The following is a 24,455-nucleotide window of genomic DNA, read 5'->3' on the forward strand; positions in this document are numbered from 1 at the left end:
ATGATGCCAACATGTTCTGTGAATGCTGGCTGGAGCAAAATTGTTGTCGCATTGTAGTGTCTTTCTGAATAATATCACAATTATTCCACAATGATCGCACTCAAAACAATTCAAATAATTTCATAATGTTTACATTGGTAACATTATAATCACATTGTGACTTTTATCACAATGTGTCTAAAATGTTCCCGGTGGAATCATGGGCTCATGCCCCCGGTGTTAGGACGCGCCACTACCGTGTAGATGAAGAGTCAAGATTTACTCACAGCCGCGATCATTCATGCAAAAGATTTCGATCGGGTTCCAAAGCGTTGCTTGTATGTCTTCGTTGAACTTTTTACTCATAATTTGTATAGACGCAGCACAGTGTAAGAACTTACTTTTGAAGTCTGAAATTCGAATTTAGGCCCCGCGCTGCACGTACAAAGTATCCCTTCCATTGCCAGAAGCTGACGCGGAATGGGCGACGAAGCGCTGGCATAACGGTATACTGCATGCCAATCAGCTCGAAATGAGTATGTCTGTAACTCTGCGCATACGAATAGTTAATACACATTGCGGGTCATCGGAATCACGATGGCTCGCTAGGGAAAACTCAGGCCGCATGTGCTGTATCGATCGAGTCGGTAGACAAACAGTCTCATCCAGTCTTCGCTGGCATGCGTGCTAGGCCACAATGCCGACGATTTAATGTCGCTGCATAGGATGCAACGTCAGTCGACCAGCACGAAGCTTCGCTTTTGTCTTCAAGCATTCAGACATGCGTGCTGCGACCCTCTTTTGTCGTTATATTGAAATCGTCGCGACGGTGACGACACTACAGCAGCAACGAGACTTAGCGTGCTAAATGCTTGAGGATGTTCGCTCGGAGGGTATGAGGTCGGTCCTTTTGATGGATGATGTTCTTCTTTCTGCATTGATTAGCTAATCAATCGGCGACAGTGACCAGCACTCGTCGAAATTCTCCTGCGTGGAAGAATGACCATAAAACTCTCATGCCGAAGCGCGGTTTGGTCTTCGCTGTGCTTACAATGCAGCAAAATGTATTGCGTGCTCATTGCTTATCGTATCGGACAAAATGCCCGAATCTCCATTGTCTCCTTTGCACTTACGCAATGGCCCAGCATGCGTAATCCTGGAAGAGAAGAAACAGCACAGATTGCCAAAGAGAGCTTTTTCCGAGTATCCCCATTCATATTCTGTCACGCCCATATTGTCGGACGGACTTACTCTTGTCGATGGGCCAGTACGAAGTACTTTATTATATGGTCATCAACTGACACCGGCCTCACACCGGCCTCTCATACAGCGATTGAACGGAAAGCTCGTATATCCGCAACCCTCTGCTGCAATTGAATGTAATGATCTCGTGGATGAGAGGCCGTAAGGTTCGGTTGCCGGTCACTGAGAGAGTTGGTAAGTGCCTGCATAGCGCACTCGCATCGTTCACCTTCTCGATGAAGTCAGTGGGCTGGCACTCGATCAAGGCTTGCCGATGCTATCTGAGCTTTTCAGGACCTTTCTTCCCACAGGTACGCCCGCAATTATGGCAGCTCCTGTATAGCGATTGCCGCTACTAATATACTCAGCGATCGGATGCGGTGGCGCTGCTAAGGCTGCGCATTGCCCATGGGCGCTCGATCGCGACCGGTCGGCGCTGGTGGAGATGGTTTATCCGAATACATTTGTTTTCCTCTCCATTCATTGAAATGAAACACACTGTCAATGTCATCCGGGTACGGACTGTGTTTGGGCGTCCTCCTCGAATATGCTTCCCACCACTTTTCGTGAAGTTTCTAGAGCGCTCAGCTGACAGTGCTTTGAGAACCGGACAGTGGCGACTCGGAGCCGCAGAATGCTTGCCTCGGTGTCTTCGTGATGCGTTCTGAGCACCGGGGTTCATGGAAAGCGGTGGCACCCGAAGAGCAAAGCCGGTCTGTCAACCGGTCATCACCAGACGCGCCTAGATTCACCGTTGACGAATTTGACAGGTGTTATGCAGTTCCTCCTTCATCGTGCTAGGACCCTGGTAGGCTCCTTCATCCGAACATTGCATCCGGATACTGCTCCACGTCCGCGAAAATCGCGATAGCAGGAGACGACAATCGCCGATCGTCACTGGCCGGCTGCTGTCTATGCTAGGAGCATTGCCGTATTCGCAATCCCATAGAGTGGCGCGCTCGTTCGCGAGATGCACTCAACAATAGGCGTTCCATCGGGTGCAAAAAAAGAAGACTTAAAAAGTGCGATCCCTGTGGGGCGAGAGACTCAAGACTTTGTACCCTCACTATGGGAGCCCACTCGTGCCATCTTGACTTCGCTTATATTCGAATGCGTGCTGCAGTCCTAGCCCTGCGCCTGATTACGCCTCTGAGCGTAGCGTATATCGTCTTTTACTACTTCCTCTGCGCGTTCAGCTCCTCATGGTTGGCATGGTATACCTTGGCTGAAACACTCTTCTTCTTCGGCGTGTATGTTCCGAGAAGCTTCCTGCTGCAGAAGGTAAGACTACATTAAGATCATACATCTATCTGTGAATCTGAATAGTCATACCCTATTAACGCCTTCGACGACCAATCTGCCCGCCATGAACTGTTCTTGCTGTCCGTTACGGAATTCGGTTAACTGACGATGGCGTCCTTACTTATAGGAAGCTCAATTCCCGCTCCCACCGTCTCGGCAGGAGCGCCAGATGCTCTTCACCAGGTCTCTGCCGTACTTCTGTACGACCGATACAGCCACAGGATGGTTCTATGCCAACGATCCGGTCGCTAAGATTAAGAAGGGCAATCTGAAGGAGCTCCTACTATGGGCCTTCTTCAATTCCGACTTGAACGGCTTGCAAGAAGAATGGAAACAGGAGCTCGATGAATATGTGGCCCAGGTCGAGAAAGTGATTGGACATGAATTGCCAGATGGGCGGAATGACGACATGAAGTGTAAGGCATTTACTCGCCAAACAGTCAGAATGACGCATCGTCCTCTCTTGTTGTATTTGGTAAGCCGTTCACCCCTGTTCTTTGTGAGTTCTGAGTTGATCCTGATGACCTATGCAGATGACGGGCGTTCTGGACTTCAGAGCCTGCCTGGTGCTGTGGTGGCATGGCTTCACGCACCTACGAGTGAAGCAGTGGTGGCGTTGCTTCCCACTCCGGCCATATACAGCCTTCGCGCGACGTTCTGCACATCCAAAGTTGGGATATTGGTACCGACCGCACCGATCGGCGACCAAGCTCCCCATTCTATTCCTTCATGGTGTTGGGGTACGTGCATTGCGTTCAAACCTTACGCATTCCTCTGATATTGATTCCGTCCAGATGGGGTTGACGCCTTACTTACCGTTGTTGTGCGAGATCGTCGCTGCAAACCCAGACGTCGGTATCATTGCCATCGAAGATATGCCTATCAGCATGCGCATCACCAGTCCGCATCTCAACCGTGAAGAGATGCTCCAAGCACTCACGCGTATCCTGGACTATCACGACATCCCCAGCGTTGTCGTCGTCGGCCACTCCTACGGCACCTTCCTCACCGCGCATATCCTTCACGACGCTGCGTTGTCCCAGCGCGTCGCTGCATCTATGGTGATCGACCCGGCCTCGCTGCTCATCTTCAAGCCTGACGTCAACCATAACTTCTTTTACCGGTCACCACGTACTGCGACCGAGCTCTTTTTGTGGTATTTTGCGTGCCAAGACCCCGATATCGCTCGCGGAGGTCGGCGCGGTCTGTTCTTCACGGACAGCGCTCTGTGGAAAGAGGACCTAGCTGGCCGGCGTGTGGGCGTTGTTCTCGGGGGCAACGACCTGCTCCTCGACGCCAACGAGACGTGGCGGTACCTCACCGGGCAATCAGAACCGGTCTCGGAGTGGCGAAAGGATGGGCTGGATGTGCTGTTTTATCCCAACCACGGGCACTCAGAGACCATGTATACCGCAGAGACAAGGGCGCCGATTCATATATTGTTATCGAGACTTGTAGATAGGTATGCCAAGCCTTCGAAGTAGTACAATTGTTCAAATGCATGAATTTCTCCTTGAAACAATCTATATCAGTGCATACACTCGTACCGTTCTGCTTGCGTGAACGCATGGCAGCAAGGCGCAATTATCTGGCGTTATGAGTAAGACAACGGCTGCGGATGGCCCACGAAACTTTCCTTCTCTAACGTCGTCGGATCCTAGCTGCGTCTCCGATGGACATCACAATAGCGATATGGCTTGTACAGAATTCACACCGCAGCGAGATCTCCATTCAGTGAGCCGTGAACTTGGTTGTGCACAAGAGAACAAAGCACAGGCGCCACGGGAACCATGCCGTAACACAAATATTCGACGGAAGGGAGGCCACCATATGGAATGCTTCAGATGTCTTTATCCATCCGTCACGTATGCAGTCCCACAGGCGCTTTGGCAATGACATCCGGCCGGAGGTATGGAAACACGCAGTATACGAGATAAGAGGATTACATTGCCGTGCTTTTACCACTTCGGTCTCCGCAGTGCTTTCCTTTGAGCCAAAGTGCCTCTTCCTCTGGCGCCACGCACGCTCTGCAGTTCCTTGAACTTCTTCTTGGCGTAGCCTTTGGCCTCCGCATCGTCAACCAACTCCTCCACGAGCGTGCGCTTCCTGTGCGCCCTACTGAGATTGTCGGCACTGGGAGTGCCAAATGGCGTACTTGACGGTATGATAGTGCCGATCTGAAGTAAAATGTTAGCGTAAAGAAAACATGGTGCTCGCACAGCGAACTATCAACGTACAGCAAAATGCTTGGGCAAGCCCTTGATGCCCTTTCCTTCGCCTTCATCTCTTTTGTAGAAGCGCTTGGGGTCCAGCTGGTTGCGCAGCCTAAGTGCCTCCACTTCCCGATATAACCGCGGTAGGTCTGCCTCAGCTGGAGCCGGAAGGTCAAACCACGCAGCTCCAGCGGTCTTGTTTTTGAGCTACATGTGCGACGGGTCAGCTTCAATCAAGCTCGCGTTTCGCGCATGACTTACCGCTTTCCTCTCCTTTTTCGTAAGTTTCTTTCCGGATGCATCCAACTCTGGCGGGGGAGTGGGCGGTACCGGTTCATCGAGAGAAGATGCTGCTTTCTCTACCCGCTCCGCGTCCAGGTCTCGAATGGCCGATGGACCTCCTTTTCGTGAATTCAGCTTAATGTAAGGCGAAGGAAGGCTTTCTGACTTGAGAAGGGGTAGTGGCCTAGAAGCACCTCGTCAATGGCGCAGATTAGATCAATTCGTTGAGCTACGCACTTGTCATCCCCTTGCATGTCTAACCGGATCTCCTCTTCTTCGAGCATGTCTTGAATTGAAAGATGTCGTTTCCTTCTTGCATTTTCTTTCGCCTTTTGCAATAACGAGTCAAGGAATGCTTGAGTGATTTCTTCTTCGGACTCGTCGTCTGAAGAATCTGAGTCGCTGTCCGAGCTCACATCTGACTCCGATTGTGTTTCAGGAGAAGTAGACCGTGCTGAGCCAGAAGCATTTGTATTCTCATGATCATCGTCATCAGCGTAAACGGCTTTCTTTTTGCCTTTGTGTGAGGTAACAGAGGACATTGAGGAGGAGATTAGTTGGAGTCTCAGCCACAGCTCTACTTTTAATTGCACTCGGGTCCATCATTGAATGCGATCACGACCCCGTTGTGTGTATCCCCCCGATCACTGCCCATTTGAACAATGCTCTCACAGCCGTTCCGAAGAGCATGTCGACCCTCACACATTCTCAAGCTTTCGCGGTGTAACTATACGCAGTCGTCCTCTTCCACTCCTCAGCCCTCTCAGGAGGCCCACCGTACCACGCACTTTGGATTCAGAACTGTGCCGGAAGAGGATAAGGAATCTCTAGTGAAGAATGTCTTCGACTCCGTAGCGTCCTCGTATGACCTCATGAACGATGCTATGTCCTTGGGGGTCCATCGTCTTTGGAAGGACGAATTTGTGTCATTACTGAAACCCGGATCAAAGGGACCCATAAAGTGCATCGATGTTGCGGGTGGAACGGGAGACGTTGCTTTGCGCATCCTGGACTTCGTCAGAGAGCGCTATGCGGATAGAGAGACCGCTGTAGATGTTGTCGACATCAACGGTGAGATGCTGAAGAAGGGATACAAGCGCTTCAAGAAGACTATGTATCACAATAGTATGCGCTTCATCTTTCGACATATCCCTCATAGCGCTCATAGTCATAGCACCTCAGATTGCCTTTCAGGAAGCCAACGCTCAGGCTCTGCCCGAAGACAGGTTTCCTGCGAACACCTATGATTTGTACACTATTGCTTTTGGTATTCGTAACTGCACGTCCGTTCCGGATGTCCTGACGGAAGCGTACCGCGTCCTCAAGCCAGGCGGCACATTCGCGTGCTTGGAGTTCAGCAAAGTGAACAACCCACTTTTCAGCGCGTATGTTTATAAGGTGCTTGAAACAAATATGCAGCTCACCCGCTCGTCTTCAGTGTATACGACCAGTATTCGTTCTCGATCATTCCTCTGCTCGGAACCATCCTCGCGGGCGATCGCGAATCGTATCAATATCTTGTCGAGTCCATTCGCAAGTTTCCTTCTCAACCCGAGTTCGCCAAGATGATCGAAGATGCTGGGCTCACAATTGGTGGCATGCACGAGGGAAAGGGAGGTGCATGGAGGGATCTCTGGGGTGGCATCGCCGCTATCCACACGGGCGTGAAGTTGTGATACGCTCGTCGCTGTAGCTATTCGTCTGCATCATGTAAAAGGATCTACTAGACCGCAGCAGGCCAATAATTAATCAAAACACCTCGCGCTTTCTTGCTCGCGTGCACTTACCGCCCTAAGTAGTGACAACCGTCCTTGTAACGGTGTGACGCCCTTAGTGGCCTTTGCTGTGGTTAGCAAGCGCCACGCCTCGTACGCGTTCTCCTCCTCCTCCGTCCCCGTCACCCATCTCCACTCGCAGTGCTGAATACCTCCTTGCTGTATAAACATGGCGAGCGCGTCCACGAGTGGTGGTCAACATCCTATGCCGCCCGCCAACTCGGACTTGGCAACAACATGGGCGTACCTCGAGGAGGGTGTTGACCATATCATGACGAAGCTGCAGACAGGAGTATCGTACTCCAAGTATATGAGCTTGTACACGGTGGCATACAACTATTGTACTTCGTCCAAGATGCATGGCTCAGGAGAGCAAGCAGGTTTGGGCCACCGCAGTGAGTATCGTTACGCGTATCGCGCAGGTGCATGTTGACGAACCGCAGATGGAGCTAATCTGATGGGATCCGATTTGTACAACAATCTCATCCGTTATTTCGTCAATCATCTGAAGACATTGCGGGTGGTGAGAGGATATATCACTGCCACAGATCATGACTAAGACAATCCGGTAGGAATCTGACGCCCTCCAGGATGAGGCGCTGCTGCGATACTATGCAGCAGAATGGGACCGTTATACGACGGGAGCAAACTACATCAATCGTCTTTTCACCTATCTGAACCGGCACTGGGTGAAGCGGGAGCGGGATGAGGGAAGAAGGGGTGTATACCCAGTGTACACTGTGAGCGTCGATTCCTCCATTGTCAAACTCTGACTTATAGGTATCTTAGCTCGCTCTTGTACAGTGGAAGTCTAACTTCTTCTTGCATGTGCAAAGCAAGCAACAGAAGCTTGCGGGCGCCATTTTGCGACTAATCGAGCGACAACGAAACGGCGAGACCATTGACCAGGGTCTTGTCAAGAAAGTCGTAGATTCCTTTGTGTCGCTAGGTCTAGACGAGGCCGATATCAACAAGGTGTCATACGAAGTCTACAAGGAGCATTTTGAGGCACCATTTTTGGAAGCTACCGAGAAGTACTATCGCCAAGAGTCAGAGGCATTCCTCGCCGAGAACTCCGTCGCGGACTATCTTAAGAAGGCAGAAGAGCGTGTGCGAGAGGAAGAGGACCGTGTTGAACGCTATCTCAATACAATTACCAGAAAGCCACTCATCAGCAAATGCGAACATGTTCTTATCCGCGAGCACTCTCAGCTCATGTGGGAGAGCTTCCAGGAGTTGCTCGATTACGACAAAGATGAGGATCTGCAGCGCATGTATGCGCTTCTGGCGCGGATACCAGAGGGCCTCGAGCCCCTGCGTAAGCGGTTCGAGGAGCATGTCAAGCGATCCGGTCTCGCTGCTGTGTCCAAGCTGGTCGGAGAGGGTGGTGCCAGTGCCGCTGATAACATCGATCCCAAGGCGTATGTCGATGCGCTGCTCGAGGTTCACCAAAAGAACTCTGAGACGGTCACGCGGAGCTTCCGTGGCGAGGCCGGATTCGTGGCGAGCTTGGACAAGGCGTGCAGGGAGTTCGTCAACCGCAACGCCGCGACCGGATCTTCGACAACGAAGTCGCCAGAGTTGTTGGCGAAGCATGCGGATGCGCTGTTGCGCAAAAACAACAAAATGGCGGAGGACGACGACCTGGAAGGTGCTCTTAATAAAGTGGTGAGTGTCTTTGGGAGAACGTCTATACATATCAACGCTCGATTGACGACTTGTACAATAGATGATCCTATTCAAGTATATCGATGACAAGGATGTGTTCCAGACATACTACACGACGAAGCTATCCAAACGTCTGATACATGGCGTTTCTGCATCCGACGAGGCGGAAGCAAGCATGATTTCCAAGTTAAAGGAGGCTTGCGGTTTCGAATACACTAACAAGTTGCAACGCATGTTCACGGGTTAGTTGCGTCTCTTTGATTGAATTGGCGCTATACTTAGTCGGCCCTTCCGCAGACATGAGCCTTAGCAAGGATCTTACGGATCAGTTCAAGGAGCGCATGCAGCAGAACCATGATGATATGGACCTCAACTTCAGCATCATGGTCCTTGGTACCAATTTCTGGCCGCTTAATCCTACTAACAGCGAGTTCATCATTCCCGCCGACATTCTGCCTACCTACGAACGTTTTTCGAAGTACTACCAGCAGAAACATTCTGGTCGTAAGCTGACTTGGTTGTGGAATTACTCGAAGAACGAGCTGCGGACGAACTACCTGAACCAGAAGTACATTCTCATGACGAGCTCGTGGCAAATGGCTGTGCTTCTGCAGTTCAACAAGAACGATACCCTTTCGCTAGATGAACTCGTAGCCGCAACAGCCATATCGAAAGAGTACCTGAAGCAGGTGCTGGCGGTGCTGGTCAAGGCGAAAGTTCTGGTCAACGAAGAACCCGACCAATATGATCTGAACCCAAGTGCGTTCTTCCTGAATCGTTCCTTGCACATTGATACTAATGTTTTCCTCCCACAGACTTCAAGTCTAAGAAAATTCGTATCAATCTGAACACGCCCATCAAGGCGGAGCAGAAAGCGGAGTCGTCTGAGGTGCAGAAGATCGTCGATGAGGACCGCAAATACGTCATTCAGGCCACCATCGTCCGGTGAGTAACTTTATATGACATTGCCGTGGCTGCATGTCTAACGCCGCAATCTAGCATTATGAAGGCACGGAAGACCATGAAGAATCAGCTGTTGATCCAGGAGGTTATCTCGCAGATCTCGCAGCGCTTTACGCCCAAGCTGCCCGATATCAAGAAGGTATGTGGTGGCTCCATGTTTGAGCGGATGTGTTGCTAAGGGTGCCTCCCGTTGCCAGGCCATCGATCACTTGCTGGAGAAGGAGTACATTGAGCGGGTTGAAGGCACCAGGGACAGCTTCGCTTACGTCGCCTGATTTCCTACCAATGCCGTTTTTTGTCATATCTCCTTCGTCTCAATAGCTTGCGCGCTAGATTTGTACATCGTAGCATTATATACTGTCACCCATTCATGTGTTCTTCATGCTATGGTTCGGAGTCTTTGCGATTACGTCGCACATGAACTATAGCTTGCGGTAACAGTATTCATGGGCAAGTCACGAACACCTAGGCAACGTACCGAGGATCAGCGCTTCTGCAGTGGCAGTATAAGTGTATGTGAACTGCATTCAAAGACGCTTTGCGCAAATAGCATCTCAGTCACCATTCTTTCACTTAATATGTTCCATCAGCTTATTGTCCGATGTACAACAGGAGAGCGTTGAATTGACTGATCATTGAAGGTGGCGGCCCAGCTTGAGTCAAATTTTCGCCCTCAACTTGAAGAACCGCCAACGGCAGGATGAATCTCTGACAAAAGGTAATCGCTAACGCTCTCGACGGCGATGTCGTTACATCCTTCTGCCTGTCGAAGCATGAGAGCGCTTTAACTCTACTGTTATTATTAGTAGCAGACATGTATATATGCGCCATGAGTTTATTCAGTGTTCAACTTGAACGGGGCGCCGGCAAGATCCAATACAACACTTGCCAAATTAGGATACTCCCTGCTGAGAAAGCAACGTGTCCGCGACGCTCGCCGCGACACAACCAGACGCTGTGGCGTCTACGATCCAATTTCATGGTGAGCGTACTCTGGACTAGAGTGTTCGTCTGCCACTCATCAAATCTGCAGTGACAATCAGACGATTCATAGTCGCACCTATCTATGTTGGCAGATATTGCCTGGAGTGGTCGCTTTCACAATCCATCTGCTATTTAGCTTGAGGTGCGATGTCTCCCTACTCGTCTACACTATGCTTTAGCTTACATGCTATTAGAAAAAACAGCCATGAACCTCCGAGATCAGCTGCTAGCGTCCCTATCAGAGCTACCTGGGACGCGTGAATTCCACATTCATGTCCTTGTGTCCTCGTCTCGGAAGCGTACCGATCTGTTTCCGTACGCACAACCTCGTCCTAGGGTGTATCTTCAGGATATCCTTATACTCCTCTCCGAGCAGACCACCCCAGACTCGCCTCGTGTCCTAGTCACCGCCATCGAGGCGTCTCTCTACAACGTTCCCGCCACTTCGTGCGGGGTCTTGTATATTTCAAAGGTCGACTCCACCGGCCACGCTACGAGACCCTCTCCCACCGGCTCTCTCGTGCGCGGCTTCATCGAATACTTCTGCGACCCCACGACGAGGCCGATTCGCGCTGAGCACTTCTGGGTTCAGCTCTTCGCGCGGGCGCAGGGCCAGTACCTCTTCCCAAACTCTGCGGGCTTCGCGGGCAAAACGCCTCTGGGCGGCATACAGCTCTGCGCGTGGTGGAAACGCATGCTATCCGGCGTGGCCACAGACCTGGCCGCGCGGGAAAAGGAACGTATGAACATCAAACTCTACTATGTGCTACCCGGGCTCAGCGAGCTTGAAGCAATACAGTCTCTGAAGTCACCTGGCGCAATGAGCTCTATTACCAATTCTACCGATTTGGTCTGGACATACGGTCACCCGTACTCCCAGACTGAAATCCCTCTTCCGTGTCCTCCGAGTAGTAAGAAAGACCAGGGCCGAACCAACCTTGGCCATTTCATCCCATCGTTCGAGGACGACCCAAAGTCACGTTTCATGGACGAGATTGCCCACATCACAGAAGCAGGCGGAGTGAGCTCGCCAAAGCAGAAGCGGCGAAAGACGATAGGCCACGGGTCGTCAGCGGGTCACGCCTCGGACTCGGACGACGATGACAACGCAAAGTTGGGAGAGGTGAACAAGGTCACTCCTGATGAATTTTGGGAACGGCTCTCCTTCCGTCAAGAATGCATATCCGGCGTGGTCACCGCGTTCTTTGCAGTTGGGCTCTCTCCACGCGCAAAAACCACCGAGCGTCCTGCGCGCACGAACACGAGCACGAGCACGAGCACGGGCACAGCCCCCTCCCCACTCGCCCCGCAGCCGGGCCAGGTTTCGCCACGCATGGTCCGGCGCGTCGTTGCGACGCTCCTAAACCACCATGATTTCTCCTCAACCGAGCGTGCTGTGCGTGCGACGGAGACGCTCGAGGAAGCGATCAAGGGCCTCTGCGAAGACCTCGCGCCGGTGCCGACCTCGTCTATGATCACCGTCCGGCATGCTGATCGCTTGTCCACGCCCGAGCCGGGCCCGTCTCGGGTGACGCTGGATGTTCCGGTGACGCCGCCGCGGCGGACGGGCGCGCGGCAGCATGTCCCTGATACCTCGCCGAACCCCTTTCCCGAGCCTGTTGCATCCCTCGAGACGTACCACTCGTATATATACGGCTCGGTGGCCGTAAGAAACCCCTTGCTGCCCGAAAAATCTGAGGTGCGGTCTGGTAATTCTGCCGTGAGTTCCTCAGGTGGTGCTGCGGCCCCGCCTGTTACCGTGCTCTCCGTACGTAAAAAGCGAAAGGCACCATCTTGACCGCCTTGAACGCGCCGTCCTTGTCCTTATTCTTGGTGCGTCCGTCCCTTTGTGCCATCAAGGAACGCACTGATAATGTAGCAGTATCTCGCGGTCCGTTCTCGGTAATTAGTATCCCATATATGGTGGTTGTTGTATTCCTACTGCAGGTGGTCCTCGAGCATGTGTGCTAGCGTGTATGAACGGTTCTTGAGGACAAGGATGCTCCCGTAATTGTGCCTGATTGATGATGTGCAAGATGTGCGTTCCGCTTCTGACATTTTATGCCTGCTGGTGTGTGCAAACGTGCCTGTCCAGGCCCGCGGGCGGTGTAATCAAGAGCAAAGGTGCCGGGCAGCACGGAACATGATACAGCACTCGTTCAGCTGGGTAAGTACAGAGGGTCAACGCTCAGTAGGCGTGGATCGTCTTGTGGTGATGATTTGCGGTGCAAAGTGAGTGCAGTTGACTGATATGTTTCTTCTCTATATCATGAATTATCTCTCCATTAATGGTATGCTCAGGCAGTCAGGCTCCTTTATTGCTGTAACGTCATGATATCGGCTCGTGCTTGATAGCCATTGGGCAAGAATCAGCCGGAAAGTGTCGGCACGGCCGTCGGAATTCCGTAATGGCGTGGAGATCGTGACTAGAACCGTTGACTAACGAAGAGGAAGGTTCCCATCGATACGGCCAGATGCGCGTTCCGAGTAATTCTGAACAGGCTCAAGCTCAGCATTCGGCACGATGCGTTGCCACTCCCAAGGGTGGATGATGGTCGTGCCCTCGAGGCGCGCCATTTGGAGGTATGTCGCGCCCGGCAGATCGGACGATAGGGAGATGGTTGCGACCGTCCGCCACGATGCGTGTGCAACGATCAGACGCAGGGTTAGCCGTGTTATCGTCGTTGTGCAATGCTCACATGCCATTCCGCCACAGAGCTATCTCCTCGTGAAAGCGCAAAGTCCCGGCGGTGGAGAAGGAGGGCATTCGTCATGGGATAGATACCGGGCTTCCATAGAAGGACGGGTGAAGTTGAAGACGGCCCAAGGAGGGATAGTTTCATGGGAGGGCCGGTTATGGCACGGTGGGATCGAGGGAGCGGCTCTGACGCGAGCGTGTGTATACACGCTCGACCGACTTCGACCATTTGACTCAGGACTTCGGGGGGCCGTTCTAGGCTAGTGGATAGCCGACTCAATCTCATCACCAGCCGGTGACGGTCACAGCGTTCAGGCCTCAGTTCTCAGCGTCGTCCAAGCCCGGCGGTCGTCGCAACGATCAGTACTGTCAATCTGATACAGCATCCTTTCCTCATTGCGGTTTGGCGAGTGCCGGGAGGGAAGAGCAATCCCTATAAATATTCAATTGTCTGCTCGGACGCAGTAGTGAGAGACTGAGGCGCCAGCGTCGATGGGATTACTGGAAGCTTACGTTCAGTGCACGCGTTTCTCGCCCGGAGCCCGTAGCACGCGAGGGCCCGCGCTGTCGGATAGCGACGAGCTTTGATGCACGCTGTTGCATGTTCTGTATCAATCACGTACACGCACGAATGCGACATCCGTGCACCGGCCTGTGCTGCTGGCCATCGCGCTCGCTGAGAGCGGTGTCGTGGGCGCGCTGAGCGGGGGAAGATTGCGGGCATGAGCCGAATAATGAGAAGTTGGATGCGGGGGGACGGAGCGAACCTTGTATAATTGACGGCATCCTATCTGTTGGATTCCATATTTGTTGATCAAATCTATCCGACTTTTGCATTTGGCTTTGCAAGGCCTGGCTGCGTTCGCCCATCACCTTAAGCTCTCCCGCCCGCTGCTGCTCGCCAGCCAGTCCTCGCCACCCCTGCTCATGCTCGCCGTCGCCGTCTGCCATCTCCTCTGACAGTTCTGCTTCGTGCTTGACTGTCGCCGCGCGTCGTGACAGCATTGCCACATTGTTATGCCCGCCAAGCGAGACGTTATGACGACTCAGTCTGCCCAGTCACTGCCCTCCTTTGCCCAGGCGTTCAGCTCGCCCTCTCTACATCGAATCTCACAGTCCAGCAACGCACTGCCTCCGCTTCATCGTCTTGACGCGCAACACGATCGTGGGCGGCAGTCCCCTAACGAACGCGTCTCACCGCAGCACAACATGGAACTGCGCAGGAAACGATTGCACGCAGATATTGCTTCTCCTATTAGAGGACATGACGGATCGGATTCAGAGTGAGTTCGCTATAGACTCGGTGGTGCCCCTCTCTGACTCTGTCGCTGCCTATAGAGGGCGTCGATCTCCTCGCACGGCCCGCAGCGAAGAAGAAGCAGATCGTGACGCTGCGCCCACAACGACCAGCACGCAGCGCGCAGGGGCTCATGAGCAACAGCCAGGAGGCAGCCAGCCCGACCCTCCGCCGTCCCAGCCAGATACGCGGTCTTCCCCCCTGAAGAGGCGGCGCGTCACAATAAGCGGTACTTCTCATCCAATCAACACTAATGTCAAGACCACCGCATCCGAGAATATCAGCACTATCTCTCCTGTCGTCATGGGTCTCACCATACAGCGCGATGACCCGAATGCGCTCGAACAGGTCCGTTCCATGCTGTCCGTCAAGCAGAAACAAAAGGAGCTCATCGAGCAGCGGCGGGGAAGCACCGCCTCGATCGTATCTACCGCCCCTCCCACCGTGAACATTGTCAACGCATTGCTTCCTCCCGACGATCGGCAGATCACACCAAAGCTCACTGCTGCCCTACCGCGAGGAGGACGCCGGAGTCCAAATGTCCCTCAGAACTCTCTAGATCGCCGTCGCTCTGTCATTCCTTCCTCCTCCACGGCGTCTCAGAACGCTTCAGGCCCATCCAACACACGACATACGAGCCCTAATTCGTTTATCGCGAGCAGCCAGCCGCCGCTGCCGCCACCCCCTGCGCCAGGAGAGAATCCGCCCTTCGTACACAACACCACCGCTGTCTCTGCGCATGCTCTGCCTGCACCGCCCATCAGCTTCGCTCACCGCCGCGCAGGGCGGCAGCTTGGCGGGGCGAAGGGTAAGCCTGCGGACATCGTGATCAGCCCCCTCGGGCCCCAATCAGAGAATCTGCAGCCTGTCATCCAGAGTGCTCCTCCTATTCCCCGCGCTGAACAGGCTCTGGGTGCGTCCGCACGGTATCCCAGCATGGCGATCCCGAGCATACCGCAAATAAGCGGGAGCGCACCAAGGCATACGTCTGGCCGGGTGCCGCCTACGCCCACTAGGTTGAGCAATATGCCGCGCACTGCGACGACGAGCCATTTCGCGCAGCCTTCTATTGGCGGCAGCTATAAACGGTCTCCTCAGAATGCATCTGTGCCTATTGCTTCGAGCCTCGTGCCGCCGACACCGACGGGTCTGAACCACCCTGCGTACTCTGGCGAGAAATCCGCCTTTCTCGAACCCTTCTCGATGTTCTACGACGCGCTGGTTGATGCGAAATCTCTAAAGCACTGGCTGAACGAACAAGTGCAAAAGGCTCAGGCGCTGAATATTTCTCTACAACGACAACAGGAGCAACTGCATGATATCGTTGAGACGGCTGTCGAGAAGCGGACCGCAACGATGAGAGAGGACATCTACGTCCTCCACCGACGGATTGAAGAGTTGGAATACGCCTTTCGCAGAGCAGCTGCCCCTGCGCAGAGTTACAGCGCCGCCACGAGCACGCTAAGCGCAAAGGGCAAAGGCAAGGCCAACGGCGCGCCCGCGCATCCGATCCCACCGGATTCGTACACCTTTCCGCCTGTCGACCCACACCTCCGACGTCTCGAGTCCATCAGGCGGGCGCCCTCGCCCATTGAATACGACGCGCGCAGCTTCCCCAACTCTGAAACAGCGTCCCCGGTGCCGTTCGATGTCGGGCGGCGCCTGTCTGTCTCCGCGATCCGCATGGATCCGCGCTCGCCCGTCGGCGCGCACGCAGAAGCGGTGTCAGCGCCACAGCGGAAGACGTTTGGAGTGCCGACGTCGGCGTCGCGCGATCTGCAGGGTCCTGCGTTCCCGCCGCCGCCCGCGGGTGGGTACGCGGGGAAGGACACACGCTCGCCGAAGGTAGTGCATTCGACGGCGGGCGCGTCGTCGTCTCGTAGCCATTTGCATCCGTCGGAGGAGGCGGGCGGCTCGAGAAAGCCGGCGGGCGGGAGAGCGCAGCCGGAGGTGGTGTGGTATCGAGAAGGCAAGGGTTCGCCGGCGTCCAGCGATGGGCGGTCCGAGGGCGCGGTGGGGACGCTGCGGAGAGAAGGTGCGGTCATGTCACCCTCGGGGAGCCGATCGCGTTCGCCTGTGGAGGACGACGCGTAGGTGTGTGTGCGGTGGGTTGGAAAGAAGGTATGAAAAGTGTTTGGCGTCGGCTTTCTTCACGAGCGGTATCGTGGACTCAGTCTTGGGCTTGGGCGTCGGTGGTGTACGTACAGTAAGTACCACGCGCTGGGTTGTTTCTTGGCGTCGTTTGGCTGCCGCGGTTTCGTTCGTTCGTTGTCGTCGTCTTCTTGTCGGCTTGCGTCTGTCGGTTTTGATCTCTCTCTCTCTCTTTCATCGTTTTGTATCGCATTCCAATGTATCAATACGTATCAATTGGCAAGGAAACCCTCTCTGTTCCGTTTCTTGTTAGACAGCGATCCTCAATATGCATGGTATCCGTGAAATGAAACTCAGATATTGATGCAAGATTTGGATTTGCCTGTTTGTGCCGCACAGCCCGAGCACGGTCCTGCTTTCGACTTTGGTGGCTTAACACCGCCTGATCAATTAATGCAGACGCCCATAATGACCGACGAGCGGGCGGTGGCCCTCAGCCACATTAATCAATAATGACGCCAGGCTAGTCTAATCATCCCTTCATCAAGCTCAAGCGTCGGATGGGGATTATTATAACAACTCTGCGTGTCCGTCTTTTGCTTTCTGTACGACTCGCGCATCAAGAGAAGTTGGCGGTACGATTCCTCGTCTGAGCGCAATAACGCGGGCATTGTCGCACCGCGGGCTGTCCACGGCGCCGACGAGCAGGCCGTTCCTGCTGTACACCGCGCAGACGCCGAACGGGCGCAAAGTCTCCAAATTGTTGGAGGAGCTCAAGGCCGTATATGGCATAGAGTACGAGTGAGTCCGCACCGCATCCATCTCACGCGTGGACTCCAGGTGGGGTGAGGGGGGATGATTCATGAACATCCGGATGTCTCCCGCAGCGTGTACAAGATCGACATCTCTCAGGACATGCAGAAGGAGCCCTGGTTCATCGAGCTGAACCCGAACGGGCGCATACCCGTGCTCGTCGATCGGAAGCGTGGGGGCTTCGTCGTGTTCGAGACCGCGGCGATCTTGCTGTATCTTGAGCAGCACTATGATACGCAGCTCGAGTTTTCGTTCGACCCTGTGACGAGCCCGAATGATTATAGCGAGATGCTGCAGTGGATGTTCTTCGCGGTGGGTTTGGGAGTGAAGGCGGTGTAGGGTGTTGTGAGGCTGATAGCATGGCGGTATTGGGCCTATGCAAGGGCAAGGTAAGATCTTCTAGCATAAGCGCGAGATGCGCTTTGACTCAGCGCGTCTCCTAGCGAATCACTTTCTGCGATCCGCTCCTATAGACATCCCGTACGCCAAGAAGCGTAAGTGTAACTAAAGCTCTCCGCTAGACACGACACTCATCGCAACCACAGGATACCTCGACGAGACAAAACGCCTGTACGGGGTGCTGAACATCCGTCTGGCCAATCGCGACTGGCTAGCAGGACCAGAGCGTGGCAAATACAGCATCGCGGATATGAACGCATTCCCTCGGTTCGTGATGCGATGGCTTGACGTAAATATTCATACGTGTTTACGTCCAGCGCAGGGTGAAAAACTACGGGTACTGCGGGATTGAGACCCTTGACGAGTGGCCACGCGTCAATTGCACTCGCACGATACCTTCTATTGGGGGAAGGGGATGCTAATGGCTACTATATCGTCTAGGCGTGGATCGAGCGAACCGCAGAACGGCCTGCAGTTAGAACGGGAATGGCAGTCCCATCATCCTTGCTTCTTATTTCACATCGTGGGTAACGGATGCAGGAGTTGGCCTTCCCATAGATGGCATTACATCCGACATGTGGAATATTAGAAGTGTTGCATACACTGAGATCATCATGGAGTGGTGTCCTCCAGCCACGCCGCAAACTCCGTTCCGACGTCCAAAACCACGCTAGAGAAGCCCACTCCACCATGCGGCCTCCACCCCTGAGTGGTTCCCAAACACGAGCAAGCGTTTACTATTTATTCTGCTACAAAGGTTTCACGTTTCGGTACATGATCGAACTGCGTAGAAGATGTCCCTGATCGAAGTGAAACGTCCAAGAACGCGGTCTACAGAGGGAATAGGTCCGATTGAGTGCATTGCCAAGTCGGATGTGCGCATTTACCGGCGGGTCCGCTGCACACGCCTCCGGGGTAACGACGTCATGCGAACAGTGCAGCCTCCCCGTGTGGCGTCTCCGAGATGAGATACGCAATGATAACGCAGATGCCCCGGTGGAACGACATCCGTATAGAGGTCCCTAAGAGTCCATGTACATAATTCGAGAGAGCTGAAGCAGTATGATACACGTGAACGTCTCCGCGTACAGTGGCAAGCAAGTCGGGTACCCATGAGATCATCACGATGGCCCGGAGTCTGACGACATCATACGTCATACGCGGACATCAGAAGCGCAGCGCAAAGACACACGTACCGGAATAAAACAGCGATGAATGGACGGCGAAGGGAACGGACGGAGAATGAATTAATCGTACAAGTAGTAGTTTCAGGCCGACGTCAAGCATCGTCGCTGTGTGCGGAACCGATTAGTAGGCGCAAATTAGTGCTAAGAGGAAAGACGTCATCGTACCAAATTAGTGATCTTGTTGCCGTGTCCGCAATGTCTCGTGCGCCGCAGAAACGACAGCAGGCTGAGACTGAGACTGGCTTGCTGACGTTGTCACGCTCTCCACCCGGCTCGACATGTCCGTCCACAACTCCAGCGTGTATCGGTACATCTCCTCCGCATAACAAAAGAGCGCATGCTTGATGTCGGTTGGGTAGATCTCCTGGTCTGGCTTGTTCGACATCAGGAGGAACAGATCGAGGAGCGGGGCGGCGGGGGTAGTAGGGCGCGGGGCGGAGGATGACGGAAGAAAGAGAAAGGGGGAGAGTTTACCGTCTGAGATATGCGCGGCCATTTAAAGATATGGAGAGGATGTGGCCTCGGGGCATCGCCGCCTCTAGAACGGGACATTTGTTCGCATGCCGTGCTGCTCGTCGAAGCGCTGTGCGGGGATCGAGATGCCCAGTGACCTGTGCCGAGCGGTATCATGCCAGAGGAAATGCGAAGTATATTCGAAGCGAAAGCCAACAGCTGGGCTGGGCTTTGTACGTCATCGTGTGAGAGCACAATGAAACGCGATGCATCCGGTCGTGCTACGTTCCATGAAATCGGAGAGGCGGCGTCTGGATCCACTGAGGCTCAGCTTGAGCTTGAGCGCTGCGCGTGGTTGGCGTGGAATACGGTCATGACAACGCCAAACAGCGTGCTCCGCTGCTCGCCAAGCGACTGTCGCCTGCAGAGTCTGTGAAGACACTCCAGTGCCGGCGATTATGCAGACAGATGGCGACAGCATCGCGAGAGCAGTTGTCGAGCCAATTCTGTCCGCTATCGTACCCAGGGGCACGCGATGACATATGCAGCGAAGGTAGCCATGACACATAGAACCGTCGACTGGACCGTCTTTTGACTCTGGAAAGGCGAGAGCCTATTCCGGGGTTCGCCTGTGAGCCAGGGAGCCGTGCCGCTGTCATGTGGGAGGTCTCTAGGCCCTTCAGTTGACCATTGAAAGAATTGTAATTCAGTAGAACTGATGTCCTCACCGAGTGTTATAAACTATGGGCAGGCAGGCTAGGCCGCCGAGCACAGAAGTAGGGTCTAGGTAAATTTTGCGTCTTAGTGTCTGTATTCGTATAGGTCGACGATGCCAACATTCATGTAGCGAAGTAGAGAAGGCATACGTTATACGCCTGAGGGCGCCGAGAGCGCTCTCAGCTTCGAGCGCTCAATGACGACACTGCATGAGCGAACGGATCTCAAAAGAGTATTTCTTGTCCAACTTTACCGACTGCATGCACGAAGGTGTGAATGAGAGCTGTGAGAACATGACAATTCGTTCGGGATTCAAGTTACTGTTGTGGAATTGAGCGAAGTTCAGGAAGAGCAATGTGCGGCGCTTATCATCCCTTTCGCTCTTTGCCGATTCGGCAAATGCCGTGAAGCGCCGGGCGCTATACCTTGCAAAGCTCGCTCGCATCTGACTATCCAGGCGCGGGCCAGCATGAAACTCAAACTACCAGGCAACCTCAATGTGTTCCCTAGAGCGCAAAAATACCTGCCCCGGAGGCCTCCATCTCGCTTTCCCGACCCGCTGGTCAACAATCCGAATGCAGCGTATCAACAGGTCGCGGAAGACGTGACCTTCATCCACCGCCCGCCGCCCACCATGCCCTCACCGCACTCCTTCACCACCGCACCCGCGTCTCCGCTCCTGCGAAGCGCGTCCTCATCGGTGAACGGGCTCATGCCCCCCGCGCTCCAAAAGCCCCGCCCGGAGCAGCCAAAGGTGCTCTCGGACGAGGAGCTCGCGAGGCTGAGGGAGCTGCGCAAGGCGGACCCGGGGCATTGGACGCGTAGGCGGCTCGCTAAGGAGTTTGGGTGCTCGCCGATGTTCGTGAAGCTTGTTGCGCCGCTGAGCAAGCAGGCTAGAAGGGCGGCGACGGAGAAGAGGGAGAGTGAGCATGATGAGGCAAGGAGTACGTGGGGACCGAGGAAGGCGCTCGTAAGAGACGCGAGGAGGAGACGCAGGGAGTTCTGGTAGAGCGTGAGAGGATTGGCGGTACGACGGGCTCGGAAAATGCTGGCTTGGTGCGTGATCATCTTTCGCCCCGCTGCATATGCTGAGCTGTTTATGAACGCGACAGATTGCCTACAAAAGCCGGCCTCAGTCTCACTTATCTCTCTACTGCCTCCTTCTACCGACTTGCTGTGTCCCGGAAATGCACATTGCGTCCCATTGCACGGCGAGCTATCAGGCTCATCAGACTCAGAGCGGTTGTCCGCTTCATCATGGTAAAAAATCGGCCACTTGCGGATCGGATGCCTGATTCCATAAGCCTTGCTGTATTCAGTGTGTCCAGCAGAGTCTGGTTAGCTGCCTTCTCAAATGCATCCAGGAGCATGCCCCCTCCAGTCTCGAAGTGCATCAGTAAAATCAAGTGTTGCCAGCCACACAGTTTGTGAAATGCTCTGAGCTCAGTCGACTCATATGCGTGACACTGGCCTCCGCAGTGGCGGATATGTGACAATATAATGTTCCGGATTACATTGTCACATATCCTCCCTTTCAGCTCAGTGCAGCGTCCTGACAGTGATCCGCCTTCTCGCCCGTTGGCTCTTATACATTGTTAGCCGGAACTCGATGAAGCCACGTATTGATGAGAATGAAATACCATCACGTCTCGAGTCTGGTCATTCGCGCACAACCTTGAGCTTCAGCCAAAGGAGGCAACCGAATTGTGTCCTCTGCCTGCCAGATGCGATCAAAACTCCACGTGCGACTGATGGCGCGGGCGTTCAGTAGAGCATCCATAAATAGCAATACGGAGGCGCGCTTACATTCACTCTAACCTGCATATTTGCCTTTGGTCTCTCATATCATGCCTCGTCGACGTGACGACAAGTCAAATGGAGCTCGTCGAAAGCTCCGCGGCGTTGATCCAAAGGAGAGCAAAATCGTTCGTTGGGAGAGGCCGGAAGACATACCGTTAGACGACGAGGACCAATGTACGTACGTCTGTTCTCTACGGAGGAATAGACACAGTGCTGAACGCGGGGTGTGACTCTTAGTCCATGCGTCCAAAGATAAGATTCTCCTTGATGGGGATAATTACGGCGAGATCGATGAAGGCGACGAAGACGAGGTGTTCGCGCTGAAGGGCATCCCGGACGACTCGGAGGATGAAGATGAGGACGACGACGACGAAGAGAAAGCAGGTGAAGACGAGGGAGACGAAGACTCAGACGACCTTGAGGAACTGCAAGCGTTGCAGAAGAAGAGCAAAAAGGCTGAGGACAAAAAGGGGAAGAAGGGCAAAAAGGGCAAGGCAGCGCAGGCACCGCCATCCTCCGCATCGGACGAGGGATCAGAGGAGGAGGAAGGGTGGGGCAAGAACAAGTCTGCGTATTACTCGTCCAATGCGGCGCAGATCGAGTCGGACGATGAGGAGGCGAACGAGCTGGAGGAACAGGAGGCGAAGCGGCTGCAAACGAAGGCGAGGGAGGCTCTCGCGGATGAGGACTTTGGGCTGGGTGATTTGGTCGAGGGCGCTGCTGAGCAGGACGAGTACGTCCCCTTCTCCTAATAACTCCACTCTCTGCTCACAATTGCATCAGCGTGTTCATGGACGCGCCAGCTTCTGCCGTTCAGCCACTACCTCAGGACAAGCAGAGTCTTCTGCGTCATCTCGAGAAGACAAGCCCAGAGGCTTTGGCGTTAGCACGCGACTGGGACGATGTCGCACACAAGCTTGTGCAAACGCAGATCATAAATGCACAGTATGTCTCACAGCTGCGTGGTGTGTCACAAGCACTGACCGTGAAACTAGGATCCATGCCAAGACTGCCGATGCTCTCATTCTCGGTATGGCCCATTTGCACTACCGTACGTCGCCCAAGGGCTCATCTGTTGCAGTCAAGCTAATTTTACGCAGAGGCACTCATCACGTATTGCACTACACTGGCGTTCTACCTGCACCTACGGTCGCAGGAGAAGTACGCACGACGACCGGAGCTTCTCCGCTCTCACCCTATTTTCCCTCGGCTGCTTACTCTCAAGCAATCTTTAACAACGCTCGAGGATCTCAATCTCGGTATCTCCTCGGATGATGAAGACGAAAGCCCCCCGGGTGAGAACGATCCCATGGTGGACGCCGAGCAGCGGTGGTTTTTTGAGAATAGCAAGGGTCTGGAGTTGGGTGAGCTCGAGGAGCTGCTCCAGCAGGCTGATTTCATGATGGCGGATGGGGACGGTGAGGACACGATGCCCAAAGCCAAGCCAAAACCCAAGAAAACAGTTATTGAAGAACCACCGAAGAAGAGGCGCAAGACGGAGAAGAAGGCCAGCGCGGATCCCAAACCTACCGTTCCCGTCTTCGACCTCATCGAGCCCGATATGTCGCAATTCAAATCGACATCGTCCAAGAGCAGGCACGACTCTTCCTCTTCCGCGGACGTGTACGGTGAGGCGACCGCGCTGGACTCGGCCGACGCCGCGGACAAGCAAGCACGCAAGAAGTCGCTGCGGTTCCACGCGGCCAGGATCGAGAGCACCAGCGCGCGCCGACATAGCGCGCGCTCCGCTGCGATGGGCGGCGATGACGACATACCGTACCGCGAGCGCAAAAAGCAGAAGGAGGAACGGCTCCTGCGCGAGGCGGCGGCGAAACATCCCGGGCAGGGCGGCGATGACCTCGATGACGTCGAGCCGGAGCCTCGGGCCACTCAAACTCAAAAGGAGAAGAAGAAGCGCGCGAGGGAGAGCGACGGCGAGTCTGGCAGCGATGAAGGAGGGGAGGATGGCTATTATGAGCTGGTTCAGCGCGCGTCAAAGGAGCGGAAGGAGAAAAAGAAGGCGGAATACGAGGCTGCGAGGGCTGCGGCGAGGTAAGTGCATTCCGCGTTCACTCTAGTCACGATCCGTGCTCACTCATCATGGTGGCGTCGCAGGCCGGATATCGATGAGAGTGCAGCAGACGGTCCTCGTGCGCTCACCCGCGCTATTTTGAAAAACAAGGGCTTGACTCCCCATCGCGGGAAGAGCGTGCGGAACCCCCGTGTCAAGAAACGGCAGAGGTTTGAGAAGGCGAAAAAGAAAGTCGCGTCGCAGAAGGCTGTCTACAAGGGTGGCATCGGGGCCACTGGCGTATATGGGGGCGAAAAGTCCGGCATCACGCGTGTGGTCAAGAGTATTCGCCTGTAGAGTCAATCGCAACTGTTATTGTGACCGGATTTCTACCATACGCAATGGCATTGATCTTACATGATGTTCGATTGCCTTATCCTTTTATTAACCCAAACCCGACTTTTAGTAACTACAGCAGTGACCAGAGCACTTAGTACAAGGGAAAGATGAGAGACTGCTACAAGTCTATGAGGAAGTCCGCAGCCAAGAGATCAAATAAGTCCATCTGAAAGCAGTTCGAG

At 54.1% G+C, this 24,455-nt stretch overlaps 11 protein-coding genes across 11 annotated transcripts; 9 read left to right on the top strand and 2 right to left on the bottom strand.

Annotated features, from left to right (window-relative positions):
• Positions 1-780: 780 nt before the first annotated feature.
• LAESUDRAFT_548931 (uncharacterized protein) lies at positions 781-1,486 on the top strand. Its single transcript, XM_040902892.1, has 3 exons — positions 781-879; positions 943-1,242; positions 1,310-1,486. The coding sequence occupies exons 2-3, from the start codon at positions 979-981 to the stop codon at positions 1,385-1,387; spliced, it is 342 nt and encodes a 113-aa protein (XP_040767080.1). The 5' UTR covers positions 781-879; positions 943-978; the 3' UTR covers positions 1,388-1,486.
• A 679-nt stretch (positions 1,487-2,165) lies between these two features.
• On the top strand, positions 2,166-4,018 carry LAESUDRAFT_742136 (uncharacterized protein). Its single transcript, XM_040911175.1, has 4 exons — positions 2,166-2,502; positions 2,651-2,998; positions 3,057-3,263; positions 3,318-4,018. Exons 1-4 carry the CDS (start codon positions 2,290-2,292, stop codon positions 4,005-4,007), a joined length of 1,458 nt encoding a protein of 485 aa, XP_040767081.1. The 5' UTR covers positions 2,166-2,289; the 3' UTR covers positions 4,008-4,018.
• Positions 4,019-4,147: 129 nt separating this feature from the next.
• On the bottom strand, positions 4,148-5,575 carry LAESUDRAFT_675238 (Fcf2-domain-containing protein). Its single transcript, XM_040905585.1, has 4 exons — positions 5,256-5,575; positions 4,998-5,202; positions 4,761-4,943; positions 4,148-4,700 (listed from the first exon to the last, which is right to left on the bottom strand). The coding sequence occupies exons 1-4, from the start codon at positions 5,558-5,560 to the stop codon at positions 4,482-4,484; spliced, it is 912 nt and encodes a 303-aa protein (XP_040767082.1). The 5' UTR covers positions 5,561-5,575; the 3' UTR covers positions 4,148-4,481.
• A 131-nt stretch (positions 5,576-5,706) lies between these two features.
• LAESUDRAFT_742138 (UbiE/COQ5 methyltransferase) lies at positions 5,707-6,794 on the top strand (the record flags this gene model as incomplete). The annotated part of the gene is made up of 4 exons (XM_040911176.1): positions 5,707-5,739; positions 5,777-6,143; positions 6,193-6,403; positions 6,457-6,794. The coding sequence occupies 4 exons, from the start codon at positions 5,707-5,709 to the stop codon at positions 6,692-6,694; spliced, it is 849 nt and encodes a 282-aa protein (XP_040767083.1). The 3' UTR covers positions 6,695-6,794.
• Positions 6,795-6,998: 204 nt separating this feature from the next.
• On the top strand, positions 6,999-9,809 carry LAESUDRAFT_696091 (Cullin-domain-containing protein; the record flags this gene model as incomplete). The annotated part of the gene is made up of 9 exons (XM_040906255.1): positions 6,999-7,188; positions 7,237-7,316; positions 7,366-7,533; positions 7,583-8,461; positions 8,523-8,703; positions 8,759-9,220; positions 9,277-9,406; positions 9,461-9,563; positions 9,622-9,809. 9 exons carry the CDS (start codon positions 6,999-7,001, stop codon positions 9,697-9,699), a joined length of 2,271 nt encoding a protein of 756 aa, XP_040767084.1. The 3' UTR covers positions 9,700-9,809.
• Positions 9,810-10,383: 574 nt separating this feature from the next.
• On the top strand, positions 10,384-12,635 carry LAESUDRAFT_723085 (uncharacterized protein). Its single transcript, XM_040908341.1, has 4 exons — positions 10,384-10,406; positions 10,458-10,550; positions 10,603-12,241; positions 12,291-12,635. The coding sequence occupies exon 3, from the start codon at positions 10,614-10,616 to the stop codon at positions 12,204-12,206; it is 1,593 nt and encodes a 530-aa protein (XP_040767085.1). The 5' UTR covers positions 10,384-10,406; positions 10,458-10,550; positions 10,603-10,613; the 3' UTR covers positions 12,207-12,241; positions 12,291-12,635.
• A 1,289-nt stretch (positions 12,636-13,924) lies between these two features.
• LAESUDRAFT_696093 (uncharacterized protein) lies at positions 13,925-16,748 on the top strand. The gene is made up of 2 exons (XM_040906256.1): positions 13,925-14,389; positions 14,445-16,748. Exons 1-2 carry the CDS (start codon positions 14,124-14,126, stop codon positions 16,495-16,497), a joined length of 2,319 nt encoding a protein of 772 aa, XP_040767086.1. The 5' UTR covers positions 13,925-14,123; the 3' UTR covers positions 16,498-16,748.
• A 446-nt stretch (positions 16,749-17,194) lies between these two features.
• On the top strand, positions 17,195-18,237 carry LAESUDRAFT_647519 (glutathione S-transferase; the record flags this gene model as incomplete). Its single annotated transcript, XM_040904057.1, has 7 exons — positions 17,195-17,295; positions 17,382-17,619; positions 17,666-17,696; positions 17,751-17,801; positions 17,853-17,973; positions 18,029-18,080; positions 18,148-18,237. Coding segments are annotated over 7 exons (684 nt in total), but the record flags the coding sequence as incomplete, so codon positions are not given.
• A 624-nt stretch (positions 18,238-18,861) lies between these two features.
• LAESUDRAFT_549109 (uncharacterized protein) lies at positions 18,862-19,486 on the bottom strand. The gene is made up of 2 exons (XM_040902893.1): positions 19,059-19,486; positions 18,862-18,998 (listed from the first exon to the last, which is right to left on the bottom strand). Exon 1 carries the CDS (start codon positions 19,387-19,389, stop codon positions 19,063-19,065), a length of 327 nt encoding a protein of 108 aa, XP_040767088.1. The 5' UTR covers positions 19,390-19,486; the 3' UTR covers positions 18,862-18,998; positions 19,059-19,062.
• A 1,042-nt stretch (positions 19,487-20,528) lies between these two features.
• LAESUDRAFT_723088 (uncharacterized protein) lies at positions 20,529-21,215 on the top strand. Its single transcript, XM_040908342.1, has 2 exons — positions 20,529-21,119; positions 21,176-21,215. The coding sequence occupies exon 1, from the start codon at positions 20,533-20,535 to the stop codon at positions 21,070-21,072; it is 540 nt and encodes a 179-aa protein (XP_040767089.1). The 5' UTR covers positions 20,529-20,532; the 3' UTR covers positions 21,073-21,119; positions 21,176-21,215.
• A 695-nt stretch (positions 21,216-21,910) lies between these two features.
• LAESUDRAFT_756975 (uncharacterized protein) lies at positions 21,911-24,231 on the top strand (the record flags this gene model as incomplete). The annotated part of the gene is made up of 6 exons (XM_040912234.1): positions 21,911-22,037; positions 22,101-22,596; positions 22,647-22,808; positions 22,859-22,914; positions 22,964-23,915; positions 23,979-24,231. 6 exons carry the CDS (start codon positions 21,911-21,913, stop codon positions 24,229-24,231), a joined length of 2,046 nt encoding a protein of 681 aa, XP_040767090.1.
• Positions 24,232-24,455: the final 224 nt, after the last annotated feature.

This window comes from Laetiporus sulphureus (genome assembly GCF_001632365.1).
Source record: "Laetiporus sulphureus 93-53 unplaced genomic scaffold LAESUscaffold_8, whole genome shotgun sequence".
NCBI classification, from domain to species: Eukaryota; Fungi; Basidiomycota; class Agaricomycetes; order Polyporales; family Laetiporaceae; genus Laetiporus; species Laetiporus sulphureus.

What these genes read in the sequence shown, in the direction of transcription:
- LAESUDRAFT_675238 (XM_040905585.1), bottom strand. Translation starts at nt 5,560, where the DNA reads ATGTCCTCTGTTACCTCACACAAAGGCAAAAAGAAAGCCGTTTACGCT. An exon ending in GACATGCAAGGGGATGACAA is followed by an intron (nt 5,203 to 5,255) that starts GTGCGTAGCTCA and finishes AGGTGCTTCTAG; the next exon opens with GCCACTACCCCTTCTCAAGT. An exon ending in GCTTGCCCAAGCATTTTGCT is followed by an intron (nt 4,701 to 4,760) that starts GTACGTTGATAG and finishes ATTTTACTTCAG; the next exon opens with ATCGGCACTATCATACCGTC.
- LAESUDRAFT_696093 (XM_040906256.1), top strand. Translation starts at nt 14,124, where the DNA reads ATGCCCGCCAAGCGAGACGTTATGACGACTCAGTCTGCCCAGTCACTG. An exon ending in CATGACGGATCGGATTCAGA is followed by an intron (nt 14,390 to 14,444) that starts GTGAGTTCGCTA and finishes CGCTGCCTATAG; the next exon opens with AGGGCGTCGATCTCCTCGCA.
- LAESUDRAFT_548931 (XM_040902892.1), top strand. Translation starts at nt 979, where the DNA reads ATGACCATAAAACTCTCATGCCGAAGCGCGGTTTGGTCTTCGCTGTGC. An exon ending in GGACTTACTCTTGTCGATGG is followed by an intron (nt 1,243 to 1,309) that starts GCCAGTACGAAG and finishes CCTCTCATACAG; the next exon opens with CGATTGAACGGAAAGCTCGT.
- LAESUDRAFT_549109 (XM_040902893.1), bottom strand. Translation starts at nt 19,389, where the DNA reads ATGGCCGCGCATATCTCAGACGGTAAACTCTCCCCCTTTCTCTTTCTT.
- LAESUDRAFT_742136 (XM_040911175.1), top strand. Translation starts at nt 2,290, where the DNA reads ATGGGAGCCCACTCGTGCCATCTTGACTTCGCTTATATTCGAATGCGT. An exon ending in GAAGCTTCCTGCTGCAGAAG is followed by an intron (nt 2,503 to 2,650) that starts GTAAGACTACAT and finishes CCTTACTTATAG; the next exon opens with GAAGCTCAATTCCCGCTCCC. An exon ending in GTCCTCTCTTGTTGTATTTG is followed by an intron (nt 2,999 to 3,056) that starts GTAAGCCGTTCA and finishes TGACCTATGCAG; the next exon opens with ATGACGGGCGTTCTGGACTT.
- LAESUDRAFT_723088 (XM_040908342.1), top strand. Translation starts at nt 20,533, where the DNA reads ATGAAACTCAAACTACCAGGCAACCTCAATGTGTTCCCTAGAGCGCAA.
- LAESUDRAFT_723085 (XM_040908341.1), top strand. Translation starts at nt 10,614, where the DNA reads ATGAACCTCCGAGATCAGCTGCTAGCGTCCCTATCAGAGCTACCTGGG.